Consider the following 19270-nt stretch of genomic DNA (forward strand, 5'->3'; position numbering starts at 1 on the left):
CTCAAAATTCTTGATTACTCTTCATAAACCAACCCCCCGCAACCTCTCTCTGGATCCAAAGACTTGCATGAGTGAAATCTCTTTTGATGCAAATCTGAATACCATGACAAAAGTCATCAAAATGAAAAAGAAAAAAAAAAACCAAACCACCCCAAAAAAACCAAACCACCAAAAAAAAGGCCAGTTTCTTATGTTACCGTTCAGCTGTCTTAAAAGATGCAATTTCAAAGCACAAGACTATTGGAAAGCAAAAAAGAAAAAAGGTTTTCTTTTTTTTTTTTTTTGTTAAACAGACTTTTTGCACAAATGGGTCTTTCTTTTCAGTTACTGTCAATTCATTTTCTGGAATGATCATAAACCAGCCACAAAAATTAACAAATTTTAATACATTTTAAAAACATACCCAAAAATCTACCTGCAGGTTCTTTCTCCCGTCTTGCAAGTTTGTCAGCTCTGGGGCAGGGCTTGTCTCTAATTACCTAATTGGTCCCAATTGCAGACGGGGCTTCAGATGTTTGTGCAAGTACAAAAAAACCCCACAATTGAGCCAGAATTTGCTCAAAATCCAAGGGCTAATCACTTGGCACAAGAACGACAAAGAGATTTTTCAGATGACAGCGGGCAGACGGGGGCCCTTGGGTTTTATCACTTTCTAAAAGCAAATCCCCACTTTGCTTCACCCTCCCAGAGCACCAGACAGCCCGGTGCCAGAGAGCAGCCGCTGCCGAAGCGCCGTCACCGCATCTTGGCAGTGCCACATACGTCTCTGATTCCGGCAACGAGCTGACCTGACAATGTTTGGCACATGAGATGCATCTGCCAGGTCAGTTTAAAGAATATCCCCTGCCGAGACAGTGCCACCAAAGCCTTGGCACATGGGTCTAAGCAAAGACCACCCTACTGCAAAGTCTTTGCCTTGGAGATTTGGTGTAGATGAGTTCAATTAAAATAAAAAATAGGTAAGGGTTCCATTAAACCAAATGCATTTGGACCATTTTGGAGCAAAACTCCACATTGAGTGGCCTTGGGAAGGAGCTAAGGAGAGCAAGGGTAGGTGCCACCGGGACAAACCATCACATGCCGGCGGTGCTCGCGCCGGGCTGCCGCCCATGTGCTCCAACCCCGCGGGGGACGCCGGCACCCCGGGGCACGGGCGCAGCCTCTCCACCACCACGCACAGTGCAGCCGAGGAAGCGTATTATTTTATGCATGCCACCAGCAATTGAGGGTTCTGACCTCTGCCTTTCTGTGACTCATATTCAATAAATACTTTTTAATAAAACATGCCTCTGTGGTTTTTTTAATCCTCAAAGGAGTAATGTTTAGAGCCAGAAGTTGTTAGAAGGAGGGGGAGAGGGGAATATTTTGGCCCAGTGTGAATTTAAACCTTGTTAAAACGTACTACAAGCATGCTGAAGTTCAGATTTTCGTCTTCAAAGTGCTCCAGTACAAACAAAGCCTAACACAGAAAACATTTTCTGGAAAAACTGAAACGTTCTTCGAGTTCCTGATGAACAAAGTCATGGGGCTCGGGGCCTGACATGGCTGTATATAATGCAGCCTCTTAGGAGCACAAGAGAAATGATCCAGGGAAGAAGAGATTGATTTCAAACACCCGACACGTCCTCTGTCCAGTATCAGCAGGAACCTCCACTTTCATTCCCATGACTGGCATTTCCTCTCCAGGAAGATTTTTTTCTGTTGAGTTTACACTATAGAGATTAGCTTGGTGTATATTAATTTCTAATTCACTTAATCATTTTGAAGGCTCACTTCCTTCCTTTGCTCAGACCTTTCAGTATCACCAATAAGTTGTTTATTTAAATGCTTCCATGCCAGGCACAAGAGCTGGCAGATGCATCAGCAAACTCTTCAAAAACAATTAAGATTTTGAGATTATATTGATGGGAAATCTATTAAATATTTCCAACCACCAGTCTAAAGGAACCGGAAGTAATGTTTTAAGCCAGGAAAGTTATCTCAAGTAATACTTCCATATTATCATAACCAATTTATTCTCCTGCCCAAACTCATTTTATTGGTTACACTCCAAAGTGGAAGTTGAATAAACTGTATCCAGGCTTTAGAGCACTTCATCTCTTAGCAATTTTTCATGTGGGCTAGAACAAGGTATGTTCATTAATTAACCTGCAAAAAACCAAAAAGCAACCTAATTAGTAGCAAATACCTGTGCTGCACATGCAGACTTCCATCCAGCAGCTTTTCCTTGCCCAAAAGGAAGGTAAATAAAGGAAATGAAAACTTCCCACCAAAACCAGCCACTTCTAAAACCCCAACACAACACCGCTGAAGGAGGCACCACGTACGTGCAAACCTGTCGTTTCTGGTTCGAGCGTCAGCCGGCGTTTTCACAGGCAGAAAACAGCCGTTCGCAAGTGCCATTTTCCAAGTAAGAAGGGGAGAAGGACAGAGGAGGCTGTGTGTCTGCAGCCCCGAGTCAGCACCCACCCTCCTGCCCCGCAAGGCTTCCCTGCCAGCACGCACCTGCATCCCCGAACCGTGCCGGACGGGACGCCCTGGTGACTGGCACCAGTGGCTTGGCCCATGGGTGGCCTTTGCTGGCACCTCGAGGCTCCTGGGGTGGGGATGAGGTTGGGAAGGTGAGGAGGAGGGATGCCGAGCACGGCACTAGGGATGAGGGGCCACCCTATGCCAGCAAGCAGGGACAGACCCAGTGGCAGGACATGCATGGCAGCCAGCTGATGTCTTCCTCCACGCAACGCACAGCTGTTGCATTAGCACTCAACTTGGTCAGGAGCAGGGATTAAATTTTTTTCATATATATATATGTAAAAAAAATGTGTGTGGGGTGTGTGTGGGTGGGTGTGTGTATATACACACAATGATTTACTCTAGCTGTTGGCATACTACAAGTCTGCATCCTCAGTGTCTGTCTCCCCTTCAAGAAATCAGCTTGGGCAGAGCAAGAAACATTAAGCTTTTCTTTATGCAAACCATGGGCATAGACGTCTGCAACAAAGAGAAGAAAGCCCAAAAGTCCTTTTTATGACTTAAATGCTAATCTGACTAGTAACTCCCTACATCTTATTAGATACTAATTCTCCCCTTCACAGCAACAAGCTGATTAGGCAAACACCAACGTAACCCAGCATTAACCTTGCCACCACAAGAAGAAAAATGGCAGGTTCCTCTCTTATGTCTTGACTGTTTGCTGGGTAAAATAAATGACCACCTTTCATTTGTATTAGAAGTTGACTTGTTCTCAAACAAAGCAAACACACAACGGCCTCGGTTGCTTATTTTACAGCACTGTAAAAGCACGTTTTACAGCTGTGTTGCAAGCAATCTGTACTCATTAAATTATCACTCTGACAGGCTTCCTGTGAAAAGCTGTCAAACGCAAACATTTTTCACAGACGACAAATCATACTTTGCCGGTGCTCTCCGAGATGCTGCTATCCGGAGGGACGGCAGGCTCTCTTTTCCCTACCAGTTATCTTGTTTAAACTCCCAGAACAAGGGCTGGCCCCTCTGTCGACAAACAGGAGTAAGCACACACACAATGCTGGGAAGGGCTTCACAAATTGCCCCGCGGGAGCAGCACGTGGCTTAAAGGTCTCCCCGGTTCTCCTAGCTAAGAGCAGGACATGGAGAGATGGCTAGGTTACACAGAGAGGACCGACCACAGACAAGGCGCTGGGCTAACGTGGCTCAGCCAGCTCTGGTCCAACCTGAATCGGGAGCAAGTCCACATTTTACTACCTCGACCCATCTCAGCCAAGCCCTGCTGATGCAAAGTCATCTTGTCGCTCTGGGTGATGCTCAGGAGGACGAGTGCAGGGGCAAGGGTACCAGCGCTGCCGTCCGCAGAGCGCAGCCGAGCTGCCCAGTGGGACCAGAGCCACAAAACCTTTCCTAACACCAAGAAGAAACTTCAAAATTTGTCTGTATTGCGAAATAAATCCTGTGGAAGCTACAGACTTTGATGCTTAAAGGAAGATGACATTTCCAATACAATTAACTTTTAGAGATGGAAAAGGCAGTAATCTGCATTCAGGCAATCTGCAGCTCTGGGCTCTGTTTATTCTTTTAACCCATTTGAATTTCAGGGTAGAATTTCAATGCCCAACACTCAGGGAAAGCCTAGAGGTGTCATGAAACAGTAAGAAAGACTAGATGTGACATATCTGGTATTTCTGCAGTAAGAGTCCTGGAAAAGAAAAAGAAATCTCTGCTTTTGAACAAACCCTTCCATACAAGAACACAGTGGGAAAACATAACCATAGTTACTTAGCAATTTCCTTTTTTTCAGGTATTAAGATGTATTACCTGTTTGCAGCTTGGGGGCAGACCAGCTCTGCCAGTAACCCAGCGCAGGAGAGCCCCACACCTCCCCAAGGTGCTTCCACATTACATCAGTTTCCACTGCAAGAATAACTCAAAACAATCTTTCTTCCAAATTGCAGATACATGAGCTACTTGAAGAAATACAATCACTCCAACCACTGCGAGCCACAGGGCAAATCCCACCTCCAGACAATACATCCACTTCCTTGGATTTTTGTACCCAATATTTTTTTTGATCTTGGATTCATAGGTCTCACCTGAAAATATCCTTTTTTTAAGTAAGAAAGGATGCAACATTTTCCTATTCCTTGTGCTAACATTTTCAGATACATGAAGAGTGGGATTTTCATACAAGGGGGCTTTTGATGAGGAGAGCCTGCTGCTGTAGGGCACAGTCCCACCTAAATCAAAGGCAGCTCCTGGAAATTAGATGGAACACATCAAAGGGGCACGTTCCCCTTCACCCACAGGCAGGTTTGGTATTTCCCTGTGAATGCTGGTGACGGACGAAGCAGCAAAACTGCGTGGCCTAAGCTGCCTCCGGCCACCACCGGCACCGTTTGCCCCAAAGCAGGACCGAAGCAGCGGTGTCCTCTGCTTCTCCAGCCACGCCCCAGGCAGGGAGTCCTCAGGGCTGAACCCAGAGCCGACCACCATAGGAGTGCAAAGTTTTGCCTTGAATCTTCTGATCCTCAGGAATGATATGCATTTATTTCAGAGAATAAGTTCCCAGGGAGAAGCACGGCGCTCCACGGCACCCTGCTTGCTTCTCTTCCAGCAACTGCAAAGAGTCAAACCATGAGCAACCCAGGGCTCAGCACCAAAAATCCACAGTTTTTGGAGCAGAGAAAGCCTTCACTGCAGTGCAAAAAAGGCGGAGAGTCTTATCCAAGAGCTCAGCGAGGCCGTGGAGCCAATGCGCTCTCTACAGATGCCCATCTGTCAGCCACATTTGGGTCTGCTGGTGTCCTTCCAAAAGGAGATCAGGGCTACCATGCACCTTTCTGCATCCAAAGGCTGCTGGACATCCTACATTTCCCATGCACCAGGTTTGCTTAGTTTAGAGCTATGTTTTCAGTTGGCCTGATTCTGTCTGAGGTTTCCAAATTAACAAAGAGATACCAGGTAGACATGCAATTACTCAACACACCTTAAAAAACAAATAAAACCAGGCGCAAGCACGCAGAGGGAACATGCTGAATTTTTATGGGCACAATTAATTAGTTTCAGATAATTTGCCACCCAGCTTTTCGGGTATACTCTTAATATGTAGTCCAGATTATGATTAATTAAGGACCGTCTGTCTTACCAAAACCTTTAATTTGCTTGTCTGTATAGACAATTATGCTTTCTAGTGTGTACAGGAGAACACTGCCACAAAGAGATTAATTGTATTTTCTCATAAAATGGTTTACTCATAAAATGTCCGCAACAGCAAGATGGATTCCCAGACAAACACTCTTGCCTAAGCCGTGGCCCTGAAGGCTGTGCCGCGGAGGGGCCAGCGCCGGCACGGCCCCAGCGCCTTTGCAGAGGTGCATCTGTGGATGCAAACTCCACCCTGCAGCTGCTCCTACCATGTGAAGCAAAATCCAGTCCAGACAGATAAAAGGAATTTGGAGGAAAAGAGATGAATGTTTCACAGCTCTTTTCACCTCGAAGGTGAAGCCATCCGTAGCCATGCCACCGACTCCAAAGGAAGAGATTTTTTTTTTCCCTAAATGTGCCTCATTACTTTTAATACACCTTCACTTCCTTTATTGCATATACTGCATTTGTAATTTCCACCAAGGAAAAACAAACCATAGCTTAACAACCTTTTTCCTGAAGTGTTGAGAAACTGATGAATACATAGTGTTAACACATTTATTGAATACGAACTCAGGAAGGGCAGGGCAAATCCACAAGCTGTTTCTCTGCCCTGTTTTTAAACATGTGTTAGCACTTACTGACACGGGAAGAACTCTTCCGCGGAGTTTGAAGAAGTACAGGCTTAAATCATGCCAGTGTCCCAGCAACAGCCCTGACATGTGAACCTTGGAGAGCGGGAGGCCCAACAACATCTCCCCAAAAACTTTGCTTGATTAGTGAAAGGTTTCAAGACAATAACAACAACTGGGCTGCAGCCTCATAGGAGAAAAAACAACCACCAAACCCCAGGATTTCTAGAACGTCTCATTTCTTGAGGGCTCAAGAACATAATCTTCATCTGCACCCCGGGAGCAGGGAAGAAGCTGAAACACAGCACAAGATCACCGCCATCACACTGAGACTGAGCTCATTAAAACAGTAAGAAGCAATGAAGGAGGGGGAGAAAACAGTATGGAGATTGCTGTCTATGATTCAAGAAACAAATAGCAGCACACCACATCCTGCTGCACGTAACAGTCATCCCATGAATTAAGGAAGCAACAACAGCAGAAATGCCCTCGGTCCCGTCTTGGTCCATCCCACTTTGCCACATCCCACACAGCAGGACAAGCCCAGCCTTCACAGCCTCCTCGTCCCCATTTCCAGGGACCGTCACTGCTCACGTGTCCCGTTCTGGGTCAGCTATAGCAGGTTTCTCCTGCTGCTCCCACGCTGCCTCCTCCCTGAGCAGCAGGTCCTTCATTCCCAGCTCTTCCATCCTCCTGCCCATGACCACAACTCAACGTCCAACTACTGCTTCTTCTTTTCCCTCCATTTGCTTGCTCTTACCTCCAACTCCCCTCCCCATCTAATTTCCACCGCACCCATTCCTCAATCTCAACTGACCTTTCAAACACATCTATTATTTCTCAGCTGCTTTAGCCTGCTGACCCAGTCCATTTGGTACCAACCCACCAACTTCCTACACCAAACAGCAAACATCACCTGCACAACCTGAAAGCCATTTCCTTCAGGTTGCCTCCCGCATAGCCCCATTCAGATCAGCTTTCTGGGACACTCACTAAGGTATTTCACACAGACGTATTTTTTCCAAGCCTCCCTTCCTACGACTGCTGTTGAAGAGCTTAAGGAGGACTCGTGCTGCTGAGCAGCGGGGATGGCTTTCTTGTTCCCGTTACCTCAGCTCCCCTCATCTTGTTATATTTGCATGGAGAGCTCATCCAGCTAGGGCCACCTCTCGTATTTGTTCATCCACCGCGCAAACAGCTGGACGCTAAGACATTACAGTACATTTAATCCTAACAAAATAGCTCCAGCTCTGCATCGGTGGAATATCACACCCCCAAGCCCACCATGAGACCCCCCAACCACCACCACTCAACGGGCATCCAGGGGAGCAGCTCCCAAGACTACGCAAGTCATGAGAGCCCGCACAAAGGCTAGGTGGCTCCTCTGTGCAGGAAGGAGGAAGAGAGAGTTAATTTTAAACAGACAAACAATAGCTCATTGACTGGTTGACAGCAATTAGTGACCAGAGAGCACCAGGCACGTTTCCTGTAGCCAAGTATAAAGTGTGCTGACCGCATCTTTGCTTTTGGAAAAAAAACAAAAGGGTAAGAGCAGTTTACCTGTGATCTTAACAGCAGAACTGCTTGGACCTGAGATGGCAGAAGACTGCTTGATCCCTCCAAGTCCATACACAAAGTGGTTTTGCCCATTGCTGAAATCTTTGCTCAGTTACAAAATCTAGTCTCTCTTCCCCCCGCCCAACCTACAGGGCAGGAGCCTCCCCCCTTTGAGATCTGCTCCTTCTGGGATGTCTTGACCTCAGGATCTTCCTGAGCCTCCCAAAACAGAGGTCTGGTCCCCCACTGTCAGAGGAGCATCACCCTTCTCAACAAACAAGACTAAAGATCACAGTGGTTTATGTACCTTCTTAAAAATCTCCAGATGGAGAGGAGTCAGTTAAAAGAAAACAAAGAATAAACAAAACTTCCACTGTACAGACAGCAGAGACAGCAGACAATTGGTTTCATTATTGTTGCAGTGAGTGGGAAAGCACAAACAAAAGCCCACAAGTGGGATTTTCTAAAGGAAGTGTGCTGGTGGTTGCTCCCTCCTGCTTCTCCTAAAACACTCCATCCCTACCCCAGGCAAAACCAGGTCTGAAACAAAGTCTGAAGGACCGGCTCTCAGCAACCGCTGCCTCTGCAAAATTTGAGGGACCTTCCCACTGTTTTCTGCCCTCACTGGTATAAGGCTTGGTGCCACCCCTTTCTGGAGAGGAAAGAACAAGGCTGTGCCTTCATCTAGACATGGGTGGCAGCAGATAGACAAAACCACTGTATTCTTTGTATGTTAATGATGCAGTCGTCATGGGCGCACTCGCCAGAGGATGGGTTGTAATGGTAGAGCTCTCTCCGCCACACAGATTTATTCAGAAGCACAAACACCACGCGGCTCTGGCACATCAAGCACCAAAGGTCCACCAGGTCTCTACTCTCAGCACTCCTGCTGTGCCACAACACCCGGAGCTGCCTCCTGCAGAGATACGCGCGCCAAGCCCCACAGTCCTGGGTGCCACGGATATGGGGGACCCTGGCACACGAGCAGCATGAGGCCCCGGGTCTCTGCTCTTGCAGGCAGTTTCCAATAAAAGAGTTAATGCAAGATGAAGGTCCCCAAAGGGCAGTTATTTTGGTAAGGCGGAGCGCCCCGATGGTCTGCCAAATTCTAACTATAGGAGCGGTGGGCTGGGCACCTGCGGGGCTCATCTTTCACTGTTTGCCTCCACATTGCTTGGAGCTGCAGAGACCACCAAAAGCTTTCCCTCATCCCTCCTGTGTCATTCCCGATTATTAATACTTCCCAGCCACACGTCCTGCTGTCCCAGCACACCTCCCTGCTAACTCCTACCTGCAGACAGTGGCTGGAAGCCAAGGGTTATCTGAACAACAAAATCTAACTTCAGAAACAAGATTACAGGTATTTTTCCCCCAGTTTCAGCAGTTTGGAAGGTATTTGGCCAATGCCTCCTCCCCAGCTAGTCACTCGGACTTAGCCACAACCCAATTATTGGAAGTAATTCGTGCACCCAGGAATAACACAGGGCTCGCACTAGAAAATCAAGGGCACCCTGGGATGCTTCAAAGATGCAGGCCACGACCACGCTTTACACCTGTGGCAACTTTGGCCAACACAGACACAGAGCCCACAGACAGGGGTCCTTCTCCAGGCCCTCCGCCCAGACCCATGCAGCAGAGGGGTGCATGCACCATGATCTTGGGGACCCCTGGCTGGCTCTTGCTGCCTGGGTTTGGTTTCTTCCTGCTCATTGTCCCAAAGGGTTTTGTTTTACGCTTCTGTATTTGTTTTATCTTAATTGCTAATGGAAAAGTCATGGGGAGTGGATCGGAAATGAGACTCTTGGCATTTAATAGCTTCCCAGATGGTGGCTCGGGCTGTGCCGTTTCGTACAAATCCTTCTGTCCCTTGGGCATTGGGAATACCAAACTGCCAGCCCCGTCCAGGGACGGACCATCTCATGTTTGTCTCCTGTACGTATCATCCCTGTACAACAAGGGTTGCAGAAGCTTCCTCGCCTTCCCTAAATCCAGAGCATGCAGAAGAAAGGGACAAGACTTGGTTTAAGTGCAACAGCAAAGGTGCTCGTGAAATGCAGGGGCAGGAGAACATGCAGCCGCTTGCTGGGCTCAGCCCCACAGGGCAGAGGCTCAGCAGCCCCTCTGCTGACGGGGGCTTGGGGCTCTGCCTGCCCTAATCACTCTGCAACCAGCATATTTAAAAAAAAAAAAAAAAAAAAGAAAAAAATAATTTCTCCCCCAGAAAAGGCCTGGCACAACAGTTACATCTTCAGAGAGATTCAGGAGGTGTCTTTAATAAGAAAAAACTAAGAACATCTTATCTAGGAAGCAAGAGAATAGCGGAAACACTGAAGAAGAGTTATGGGCTATGTCCTGTCCCAGCTCCAGTTCCTCAACAGCTGAGCAATTTCCCCAAAGCATTGCTTGGCTAGCACAGACCCCGGCATGGAAAACTTCAGCCCGAAAGGGCAAAAGAGGTGAAAGTTCGAGTTTAATAAATGGGACCAAGCATTTATGCAGTCTTAATGTCACCATTAATCCTACTAATGTTATTATTCCCCGAGAGAAGGAATGGGAGGGCACTAACTGGTGAAGATGAGACAAGGCAAAGGAGATTTTAAACACCCCATTTCCCCCCAAACTGGTTTTTTTTTTTTAAAGCCCTGACTGCTATAACCACTTCTGTGGCATGAGATGTCATCACAGTTGCACAGCTTTGTGGCTTTCCCACAGCTGTCATTGTCACAGAGGGAGACACTTACATGGCCAGAGAATCTCACCCACTAATTTCTCAATGAAGCCCATAAACGTGTATCTGAGGTCATGTACACCAGAAAAAACAGCAAATCTTCACCTTAAAAACATCTAGTAATGGGGAATCTGACAACTCCCAAAGTATTATTTATTTTGTTAAAAAAGCATTTCCCTTACTGCTGAAAATACAGCCCTTACTGCCACACTGGGATTGGAATAGTTGTTTAAATTACAACAGGAGAGACCCCCAGGAACATACAGAGCTGTACTGTAAGCAAATATTTAGACAGGATATATAAGATATGGGACTTCAAAGCTCCAGTCTTCTCCCAGTGTCTGCAAACCGAACACACGCAGGAGGATCAGATGCTGTCACATTACACATTAGGAGCCAAAATGACTTCTGGTCAGCCCTTCGGGGACGGATAATCATCAGCTTGTTCCGATTAAGAGGAGATAATACATTTCTGTACAGCTTTGGTGTCAGATCAGAGCAATTCTGGCAACAGTTCCAACGGCACAGAGCGCTCCAGCAACAGCTGATGCAAACGCTCCAAAAGCCACGGGGCATCACAGCCTCCACCCAAAGGACATGCCGCCACTTCGACTGTCCTTTTGCAGCGGCAACTGCTGCAAAGGTCAAGCACATAACGGAGGCAGCACGGGTTTGCTTCTCCTCTCGGACCTGAATGTCAAGGCTGAGAGATTAGCAGCCAGAGAACCCGCAACAGAGATTTTGAAAGAGCTGGAGGACACTGTTTGCTGCTTGAGCTGCACCCTGGAGCAGCCTTTCCGCAGCATTTGTCCCACTTGCTGGGAGACCGGTTAAGTGAATTCAGTCTCTGCAATAACTCTTCTTGCCTGCTTAGGCCCCTCTACATAGCTGTAGTGCAGAGAATTTCTCCTTAAACAGAGGAAGGTGCATGGTTCGTTTCTTGTCAGCTTTATTTTCATTTGAATAGATTTAGCTACTAGCAATGAGGCAGCCCTAAAGAGCTGCAAATGCTAAAATCAGAGCATTGGCCCATGCAGAGGAAGAGCTCTGCAGAGGATCCATGCTTTTCAAATCTCATACCTAGAGATCGGGACAAATATGTGGGTCTTGATCATCTTCCTCTCCTGTAGGTTGGGCACGTTACACCAAAAAGAGTGGGAAGAATTATGTTGGACAAGGAGAACCCAAACGTGTAAGGCAGAACAGACCACAGGTGACCCAATGACCAAGCACCAGGACCGAAGGAAGGAAACACCACACCACAAGCAGCCGATCACTCAGTAGGAGGCTCTTAAAAACAAACCAACAAAACTACCACAGCAGTCTAGGGCATAGCACTCCAAAATTTTTGCAGAAGAGTTCAAGAACCTCAGACAGGAGACTCCCCAACCTGCCCGAGCCACCAACAAGAATGCTGCTGAAGAGGAGGTACCTTCAGCCTCCAGGTGACTGGGCTGGAGGAAGAAAGGCAGTCATGATTAAAAGTCTTCCAAGAGGTAAATGACAGAGGATAGTAATCAGTTACTCCCTGCTTCCACTCCAGGTAAGATTAAAAAAAATCCCTAAATCAGCTTTGTCTGCAGCAAATGAAGATTGAGATCTGACATCAGCAAACGCTCAAAGACGGGACCATTATGCTTGGGGACAAGCTGAGGAGGTTGCTAATTCTTCTTTTAGTTTTGTACAGGGCAGAGAAACACCCTTCAGGGACAGGCTGGGCACAGTAAATCCAGCTTCCAGCAACAGGATCACACCATCCCCTTCCAGACTTGCCTGTCAAGGACTCCCAGGGCTAAGATCAGGATGAGACCAGCGCAGGGCACACTGCGAGGGGCTGACGGGAGAGCCACGTAGCACACACAAAACAGCTCAGACAGGGCTTCCTATTAAAGCTCACCCATTTTGAAGCCTTGTGCTTTGACAGGTATCCAGCTTAGCTTAGTATCTCCCTGCCATCATGCAGCCCTGCAGCCAACTCTCACCCTACAAACGGGCAGACACACCTAGCGATACGTTTGCACCGCATCAGGGATGCTAACACAGCGAACCATGCATGCTCTTTGTTTTCAATGCTGCATTTCAAAAAGCCTCGTCGTTCATTTAAGGTGAAGCAGATGCTGTTCCTCTGGTCTCTTTGAAAGTGCTTATCTATGGGCTGGATTTCATTAAGTGTCTTGTTCTGCATTTAATAAGCTTGCAAGTCTAGACACTTTGGTTCTCTCTCTCTCTCTCTCTATCACCCCTTTGGTGTACCAGCAGGTAGAGACAACAGAGGTTAAGAGGGAAATATTTAGCTAGCAGATTTAGATACTATCAAGATGATTACGTAATTCCACTTTGACTCACTGCAGTTTCATACCCAGGGACTTTTTCACTCACCTGAGTGCCAATCCCTTTTGAAAGAAAGGGGCTGCTACCTGCTGCAGTAGAGTAGAGGAGGTCCCCAAGAGGTTCAACGCACAGACTCTGGGATATTAGTGGAAAATCCATGTTGAACCAATGACCGAACAACGAAGAAAAAGGTCCAGAGGAGCTATACAGTGGAACTGCCCTCTACTACCAGACAGTGACAATGATGTACAAGCAGAACAAAAGTCTCAGCACCCCAGTCCACCTGACTCTTCAGGTATTTCTATGTGCAATTGCGTGTCACCTCATTCCCCCAGCCAACAAGGACAACCCAGGCAGGAGCCTGACACCCTGCTCCTCCCTCCTGGGGATGCCCAGGCGCAGGGGCCGCAGTGACCAGGAGCACTGAGGCACCTGCAGAGTCCCATGGGAACTGCCACGACTGAGAGCTCAGCAGCAAAACCAAGAGATGCTGCTCAGACCTCAGATGGGTGCTGTGCCCAACACCTGGGCATCAACTTCAGCTGTTTGCAAGAGGGATGTACCAATGCGTCCTCAAAAGAAAGGTTCCTGGCTGCAGGGTGGGCAATGCTGGAGGGTGTGTGCCAGCTACCTCCAGAAGGAGCTTCTTCCTGCAGCTCCCATGAGCGGGGCATGCCCTATGGAGACCCAGTCTGATGGGCCGCTGCTGCAGATCCGAGGGCAATGCCAACACCAGTCATTTGCTTATCAGTCAGCAGTCAGTGTCACTCGAGCGATGGGAACTCAGCTGAGACTTTGTTCATTTTGCTTCTGACCCTGCATCACACTTGAACCCTCGGCCTCCGCACAAAACTAGCTCTGTATTTATCTCCTGCTCTGCCTAGCCCCTAAGGCTAAGTGAGATGGATACAAATCCTGTTGGTTCACAACGCACTGGGAAAGATCAGCATTTTTGTGGATCGGGGCTGCAAGATGTGCATGTGACAATTACACGCACTGTAGGGATGTACCAACAAAACTAACTGCAATCTTACATTAAGAGCAAAAAGTTTTTTCAAAAGATTAATCAGAAAGAAAGATCTCTCTCTTTGGGAAACAAGCAGCCATAATCAGCAAATATTTCTCTCTCACAGGATTGCAAAACAAGGCATGCTCTGCCCTCGGAGCCATGAGTCATGAACTTCCCCAGTAAAGGGGAAGGCGGAGCAGAACAACTGCATAGAGAACAACAGGAGGGGGATTTTTTACATTTTATCCCAAGGAGAGCAAGTTCAAGGTCTCTGCACTCACCATCAAACTTCTTGTATCGGGAACTAAACATGGTTTGTAAGTGATTACTAAGCTCTACGACGGCGTTTCTGAAGTCATGTTTACTCTGCTGACTGTACTTCTCCTCCATTTCTTGAGAGCAGCATGTGTAGCCTTGTGAGCAGACTTTCAAGTGGTCACCTGAAAAGCAGAGAAGAAAATATCCTGAGTTAAAAGGACTCTCTATGCAAGGGCAAAGAGGTCGGCTTGCGAGGCAGGGGGTCCGAGGACCCGCAGTACCATCTCCTCCCAAGGAGACCCCCCCCTCACTGCAAGTGCTGGACCAGGCATATCAAAACCTGATTCTGCAGAGGAACTTTATAGCAGCACATGTTAACTACCAGCTCTTGTCTTTCTGCAAGAACATTAAAAAGTGTCCTCTTATTTATTCAGTTAATAAACGGAATAAACAGATACTGCTCTTGCATGGTATAATTTGAAGAACCAGAAAGTTGACCTGTACACACTACGCTATCTTCTATGCAGTTTTTGCCGAGTATTTTAATTATTTCCATTTCATTCAGTCAATACACAACACAATATCAACAGCAATAGTCCTTTTTGCACAGGTAAATCCTTTTTTCTTCACGCCCCTACCTCCAACTATCACAGGAGAAGTAATCTCTCTCAGAAACAGTTATCACTGATATTAAAACACACTTGGTTTATGCAACAGCTTATGAAAAAGCTTTGTATTGCTCAGCTCCTAATTTTACAGTTTTCTGTCATCAGCCTGGGCGAAATTGGGTGTTTGTTTTTGGAGAATTCACACAGATTTTTCCTCTTTCACCCTAAAAGATAATTCTCTCCTAAAAGACATCTGGCTTGGTCAGAGGAATCAAAGTGCTTCAGTATCTACCATAGCTGCATTTCAAAATTTCACAGACAATCTGGGCACAGGATCTGGCCCCATCTAATTTGCTTTTAGAGCATCTCGTTGCAGTGCAGGATGAAGCTGTCCTCTTCCAGCACCACCAATGAAACACTGCTGCCAGGTTTTGTGGGCCAAGACAAGCTCTGCGCAGCAATCCTCAGCTCCAGCTTCTCTGACAGGTCCCACAATGTGGCACCATCACAGGCAGGTGGGCTGATGCTGAAGTGGTTCTAACTTGGGCAAATTGTGCAAATCTTTGTCAGCGCTGAAGATATGATCAAAACAAGCAGTTAGGATGAGACACTCATCCTTCCGCGTTAGACGGTATTTTAAAGACACAGCCTACATGTAAGCTGCTGCCTTCTCTTCCATTTCACACCCCGTTGACAAACCTTATCCTTCAGCCTGAGGAAGCAGATGGAGAAGCGAAGGCTCTTCCCTACCTGCTCGCACCCTGGAAGCCACCAACAACCTCCAACCACCACCACGGTTCAGAGACTCTCGGGGAGAGCTGCAAAGGACTTGTCAGGCCCCTGCACAGAAAATAACCTCTTCACGACAGGCTGCGAACCATGCACTTAATGAAGAGCCATTCTACCTGCTAGAGCATCAGAAGTGAGTTTCTCTAAAACAAAAGTAATTTTTTCACAGTGCAAAAGAAAGCCTGCCCATGACTAACAGGAGCAGTTGCTTCTCTGCCCACCTTGTGCAAGATCTCATAACAACGTCATTTGCCCAGCTATTGAACCTTTGCATCGCTTTGCATGACTTTCTAGCCCTGAAATGTTAGTATCTCTCCTTTCAGACACTTAAGGACCATTTTAAAATAATATATGAATACTTTTATATAGATATATATAACTCCTAAGAACCTCTCCTCCTAAATCTATTTTCCTTTTGCGCTACAGGGTTTGTTTGTTTTCCCTGGCATTACAGAGAGACCTTGACCAACAGATAATTCTGCCACAGCTAATTTATTGCACAAGACCATCCGCAGCTCTTGAATTACAGAAAGCTCAGAGTCTGTTACAGGAAGCAACACTGCTTAGGCACAGCCTTCAGAAAACACACAAAAATCTTACTATCTCCTTACAGATATATTTTCCTTTCATGGACTCTTATTTATTCCCATCTCAGAGGAGCACCCCCAGCAGCAAATACATGGCATTAAGGGGTGCAGCTCCATTTAGCTTGATAAGTCATTTAAAGAGAGGAAGAGGTGCACCCAGGATTTTTGGATCCTGCCACCAAATCCATTCCGGAACGCGCCTGCAGACTCCTCTATAAGCCTGCCTTACTAGCAAGCATTAAAAAAAGAAAGTGGCCAAGTGCCACTGCTTTATTTCACTTTAAATCTCTGCTTTGGTTCCAATACAGGACTAAGGCTCTTAGACACAACAGGAAACAAATAAACAGCAGCGAAGCAGTAATTACAGCTAGAGCAATGGCTAGTTTTGCGGTGTCAAAATAATTTCATTTCAAAAGTGTTGAAACGGGTTTTTTTCTTAATTTCTTGGGGGGGCGGGGGGGGAAAGTATGTTGGAAGTATTTTACCTGAAATGCACTTCAGATTTCAGTACCATGTCCATGATGCATGCCTGCCTTTGGTGGCTACGACTTACACACTTGCCATTCTTTTGTGTTGGAGGGGTAAGCTTCTACCCTAACTTGGCAAATTCAAACCTACTGACAGTGGGATTTCCTCTCCTAGTTAGACTTTGCAGACACTTCTGAAGTTGTCCACAGATGCCTTGGGATCCCTAAAACAGTGGTTTTAACAACTACCCCAATTTATGATTAAAAACATAAAAGCCCAATGTATTTCACAAATACAAGTAACAGTTTTATATCTATTTATACTATTAAACTAAAGTTACCATCCCACCTGACGTTACAAAGCAAAATTTTTTTTTGACCCCCCTCATCCCAGATTTCCATGGTGCTTCTCCAGGACACACGTGCAAAGCCAAGCAAGGAGAACACTACTGATAGTAAATCAAGCTTGCACAGACCCCGTTTGGTTGATCATTAAGAAATTATGCTCCAAAATGCAACTCAGACATTCAAAAATGAATGACCAAGCAATCTAATTATGGAAGATATTTCTCAGTCATGTCAGCACTATGTGGTCTTGGCTTGTGATCAAGAATTAGCTCTGTCTGGAGCTGAGGAGCTCCGGCTACTCGGTGCTAATCATAGGAGGATGCACTGTGTTACCCAGTGTTAAAAACAGAAAGTTCAGGGCTGTGGGCTGCTTTTCTTGCAGTTTTCTTACGCCACAGTGGGAGATATCAATGGAAAGTCACTGGAAGACACCGGGGCCCCCGTTTTCCCACGGGGAGGGATGTCCTTAGCACCTCTGCATCCCCGAGAACATATCCTCGCTTGAGCAAAGCAACAGGCACTGACACAGTGTGCGAAAAATCTCATGTCTAGCCTTGATTTTAAATCAGCTAGCAGAGCTGATCCACTCAGCATCCGTCCACAGCACTCATCCCACACCTGAGTTTGCAGGGAGAGCAATGCAATATCCCAGCATCTCATTGCCTGCTCGGGTGATGGATCCATCACATGGCCCTTCGGTGAGCGGCTGCGGTGTTGGGAACCGCTTACGCCTCCACAGACAGACCCCGAAGCACGGCATCAGACAACAGCTTCAAAACACAACAGTGCTACAACCACGGCACGCAGAGGAATGAAAACAAAGCCTGGAAAGCAGCCACGGCCAGTGGTCCACATGAGCACGGACCACTTATGCACATGCAAAACACTGACCTAGAGCCAGGACCAAAGACAACGCTGTTCATTTTTCCAACTGGCAGTGAACTCCTCTAAGGAAAAGGGAGTGAAAAATATGAGTATTTAGGCCCACTTAAACAGAGATCTAATGTTTATGTATCTTATTGTAAAGAACACTCATGGTGTGCACTCACTGTCAAGGGCACATTCGGCAATAATTATTTCCCAAGTTAAAACTCATCAAACAATGCCCATACAAGGCAACTCTTCATCTACTGTTGAGTGTAAAAGACTCGGCAGCTTTTGTAATTTATCACCATGTGAGCACAGCAAAAATATAACTCTGCCACAGCCTCCTTTCAAGTTAGGCTTTTTATTGAATTGTTTGGCAGGGTGTGCAATCAACACGTCGGAGGCTGCATGGCAAAAGGAGCTTAAGTAGCAGAGAACGACTCCAAATATCTACTGCATATGCACACCATCGCTGCAACTTGTCATGGATTTGCAGCAGATCCTTCCCATGGCCTGTCGCAGCAAGACTTTCTCTCTATTTTATATTACATATGAATACAGAGAGAGAAATGAGGGATGAAAATTAGAAAAGACGCTTGCTCCTTGGCTAGTTAACAGCACACCTCTGGGGAACCGAGGTGGCGGTTTAAAGATAGAAATGCAATGGTACACAATGTTACCATCTGTACGTCCAAGGAAATGTGCTCAGAAAGGTAATCTTGCAAACTTATGATTTAAGCCATTACAGAAACGCCACATTTAGCAGACTCCAGGCACATGGAGTTTCTTCCAAATCAAGTAACTATTTTGCAATGTGTCGGAAAACAAGTTTTCATCAAATGAGTAAGTGTGCAGCGCAAACTCAGGGGCTCCGTAATCCTGAAAAGCAGTTCCCTTCACTGAACAATTTTCCAAGATCTTTTCAAAATGTTGTTTCTGGATGCCTAACATGCCTTCCCAGCTCGCTTCTCCTTGCCTTGACCAAGTTCATACTTTCAGCATACCTAGCTGTAAAACTAGCTAAACTTTAGGAGTGGTTCCCTGGGAGGCAGGGGGCAGGGGTACTTCTTTAGAACACTCCCGTACACAGTCCAGCCTTTCATTGCACTTCGGTAAACAAGCCAAAAGCAGTTTATGGTCCGAGATGTTACTGTTGGACTTCGCTCCCCTGTGAGAGAACAGGCTGGGGTAAGCTGGGCTGGTGGAGGAGTGGGAGGCGAACGCTGCTGGGGACTGGCGAGCGGGGCCACCATTTTGGCTTCACGCTCTGCCTCTTCCCTCTAGCACACATTGGCTTGTGTCATCTTTAAAAGGGTTTTATGACTTCCTCTGAACCTACTACCAAAGGAATCCCGGACTGTAATGCTGGGCTCTAATCCGATTTCACACTAGACTTGCCTTCTAATTATCACAGAATATTAGGCTTCCACCCATCATATATAATTGACATGC

At 46.6% G+C, this 19270-nt stretch overlaps 1 protein-coding gene across 1 annotated transcript in view; it reads right to left on the reverse strand.

Moving 5' to 3' along the window:
• The window catches only part of GPC4 (glypican 4), a 67813-nt gene that overhangs the window by 21856 nt on the left and 26687 nt on the right, over positions 1-19270 (reverse strand). Inside the window, 1 exon segment of the mRNA XM_075720645.1 lies at positions 14176-14334. Within this exon segment, the coding sequence (XP_075576760.1) occupies positions 14176-14334 (159 nt within the window).

Source organism: Pelecanus crispus, chromosome 13 (genome assembly GCF_030463565.1).
Source record: "Pelecanus crispus isolate bPelCri1 chromosome 13, bPelCri1.pri, whole genome shotgun sequence".
Classification (NCBI taxonomy): domain Eukaryota; kingdom Metazoa; phylum Chordata; class Aves; order Pelecaniformes; family Pelecanidae; genus Pelecanus; species Pelecanus crispus.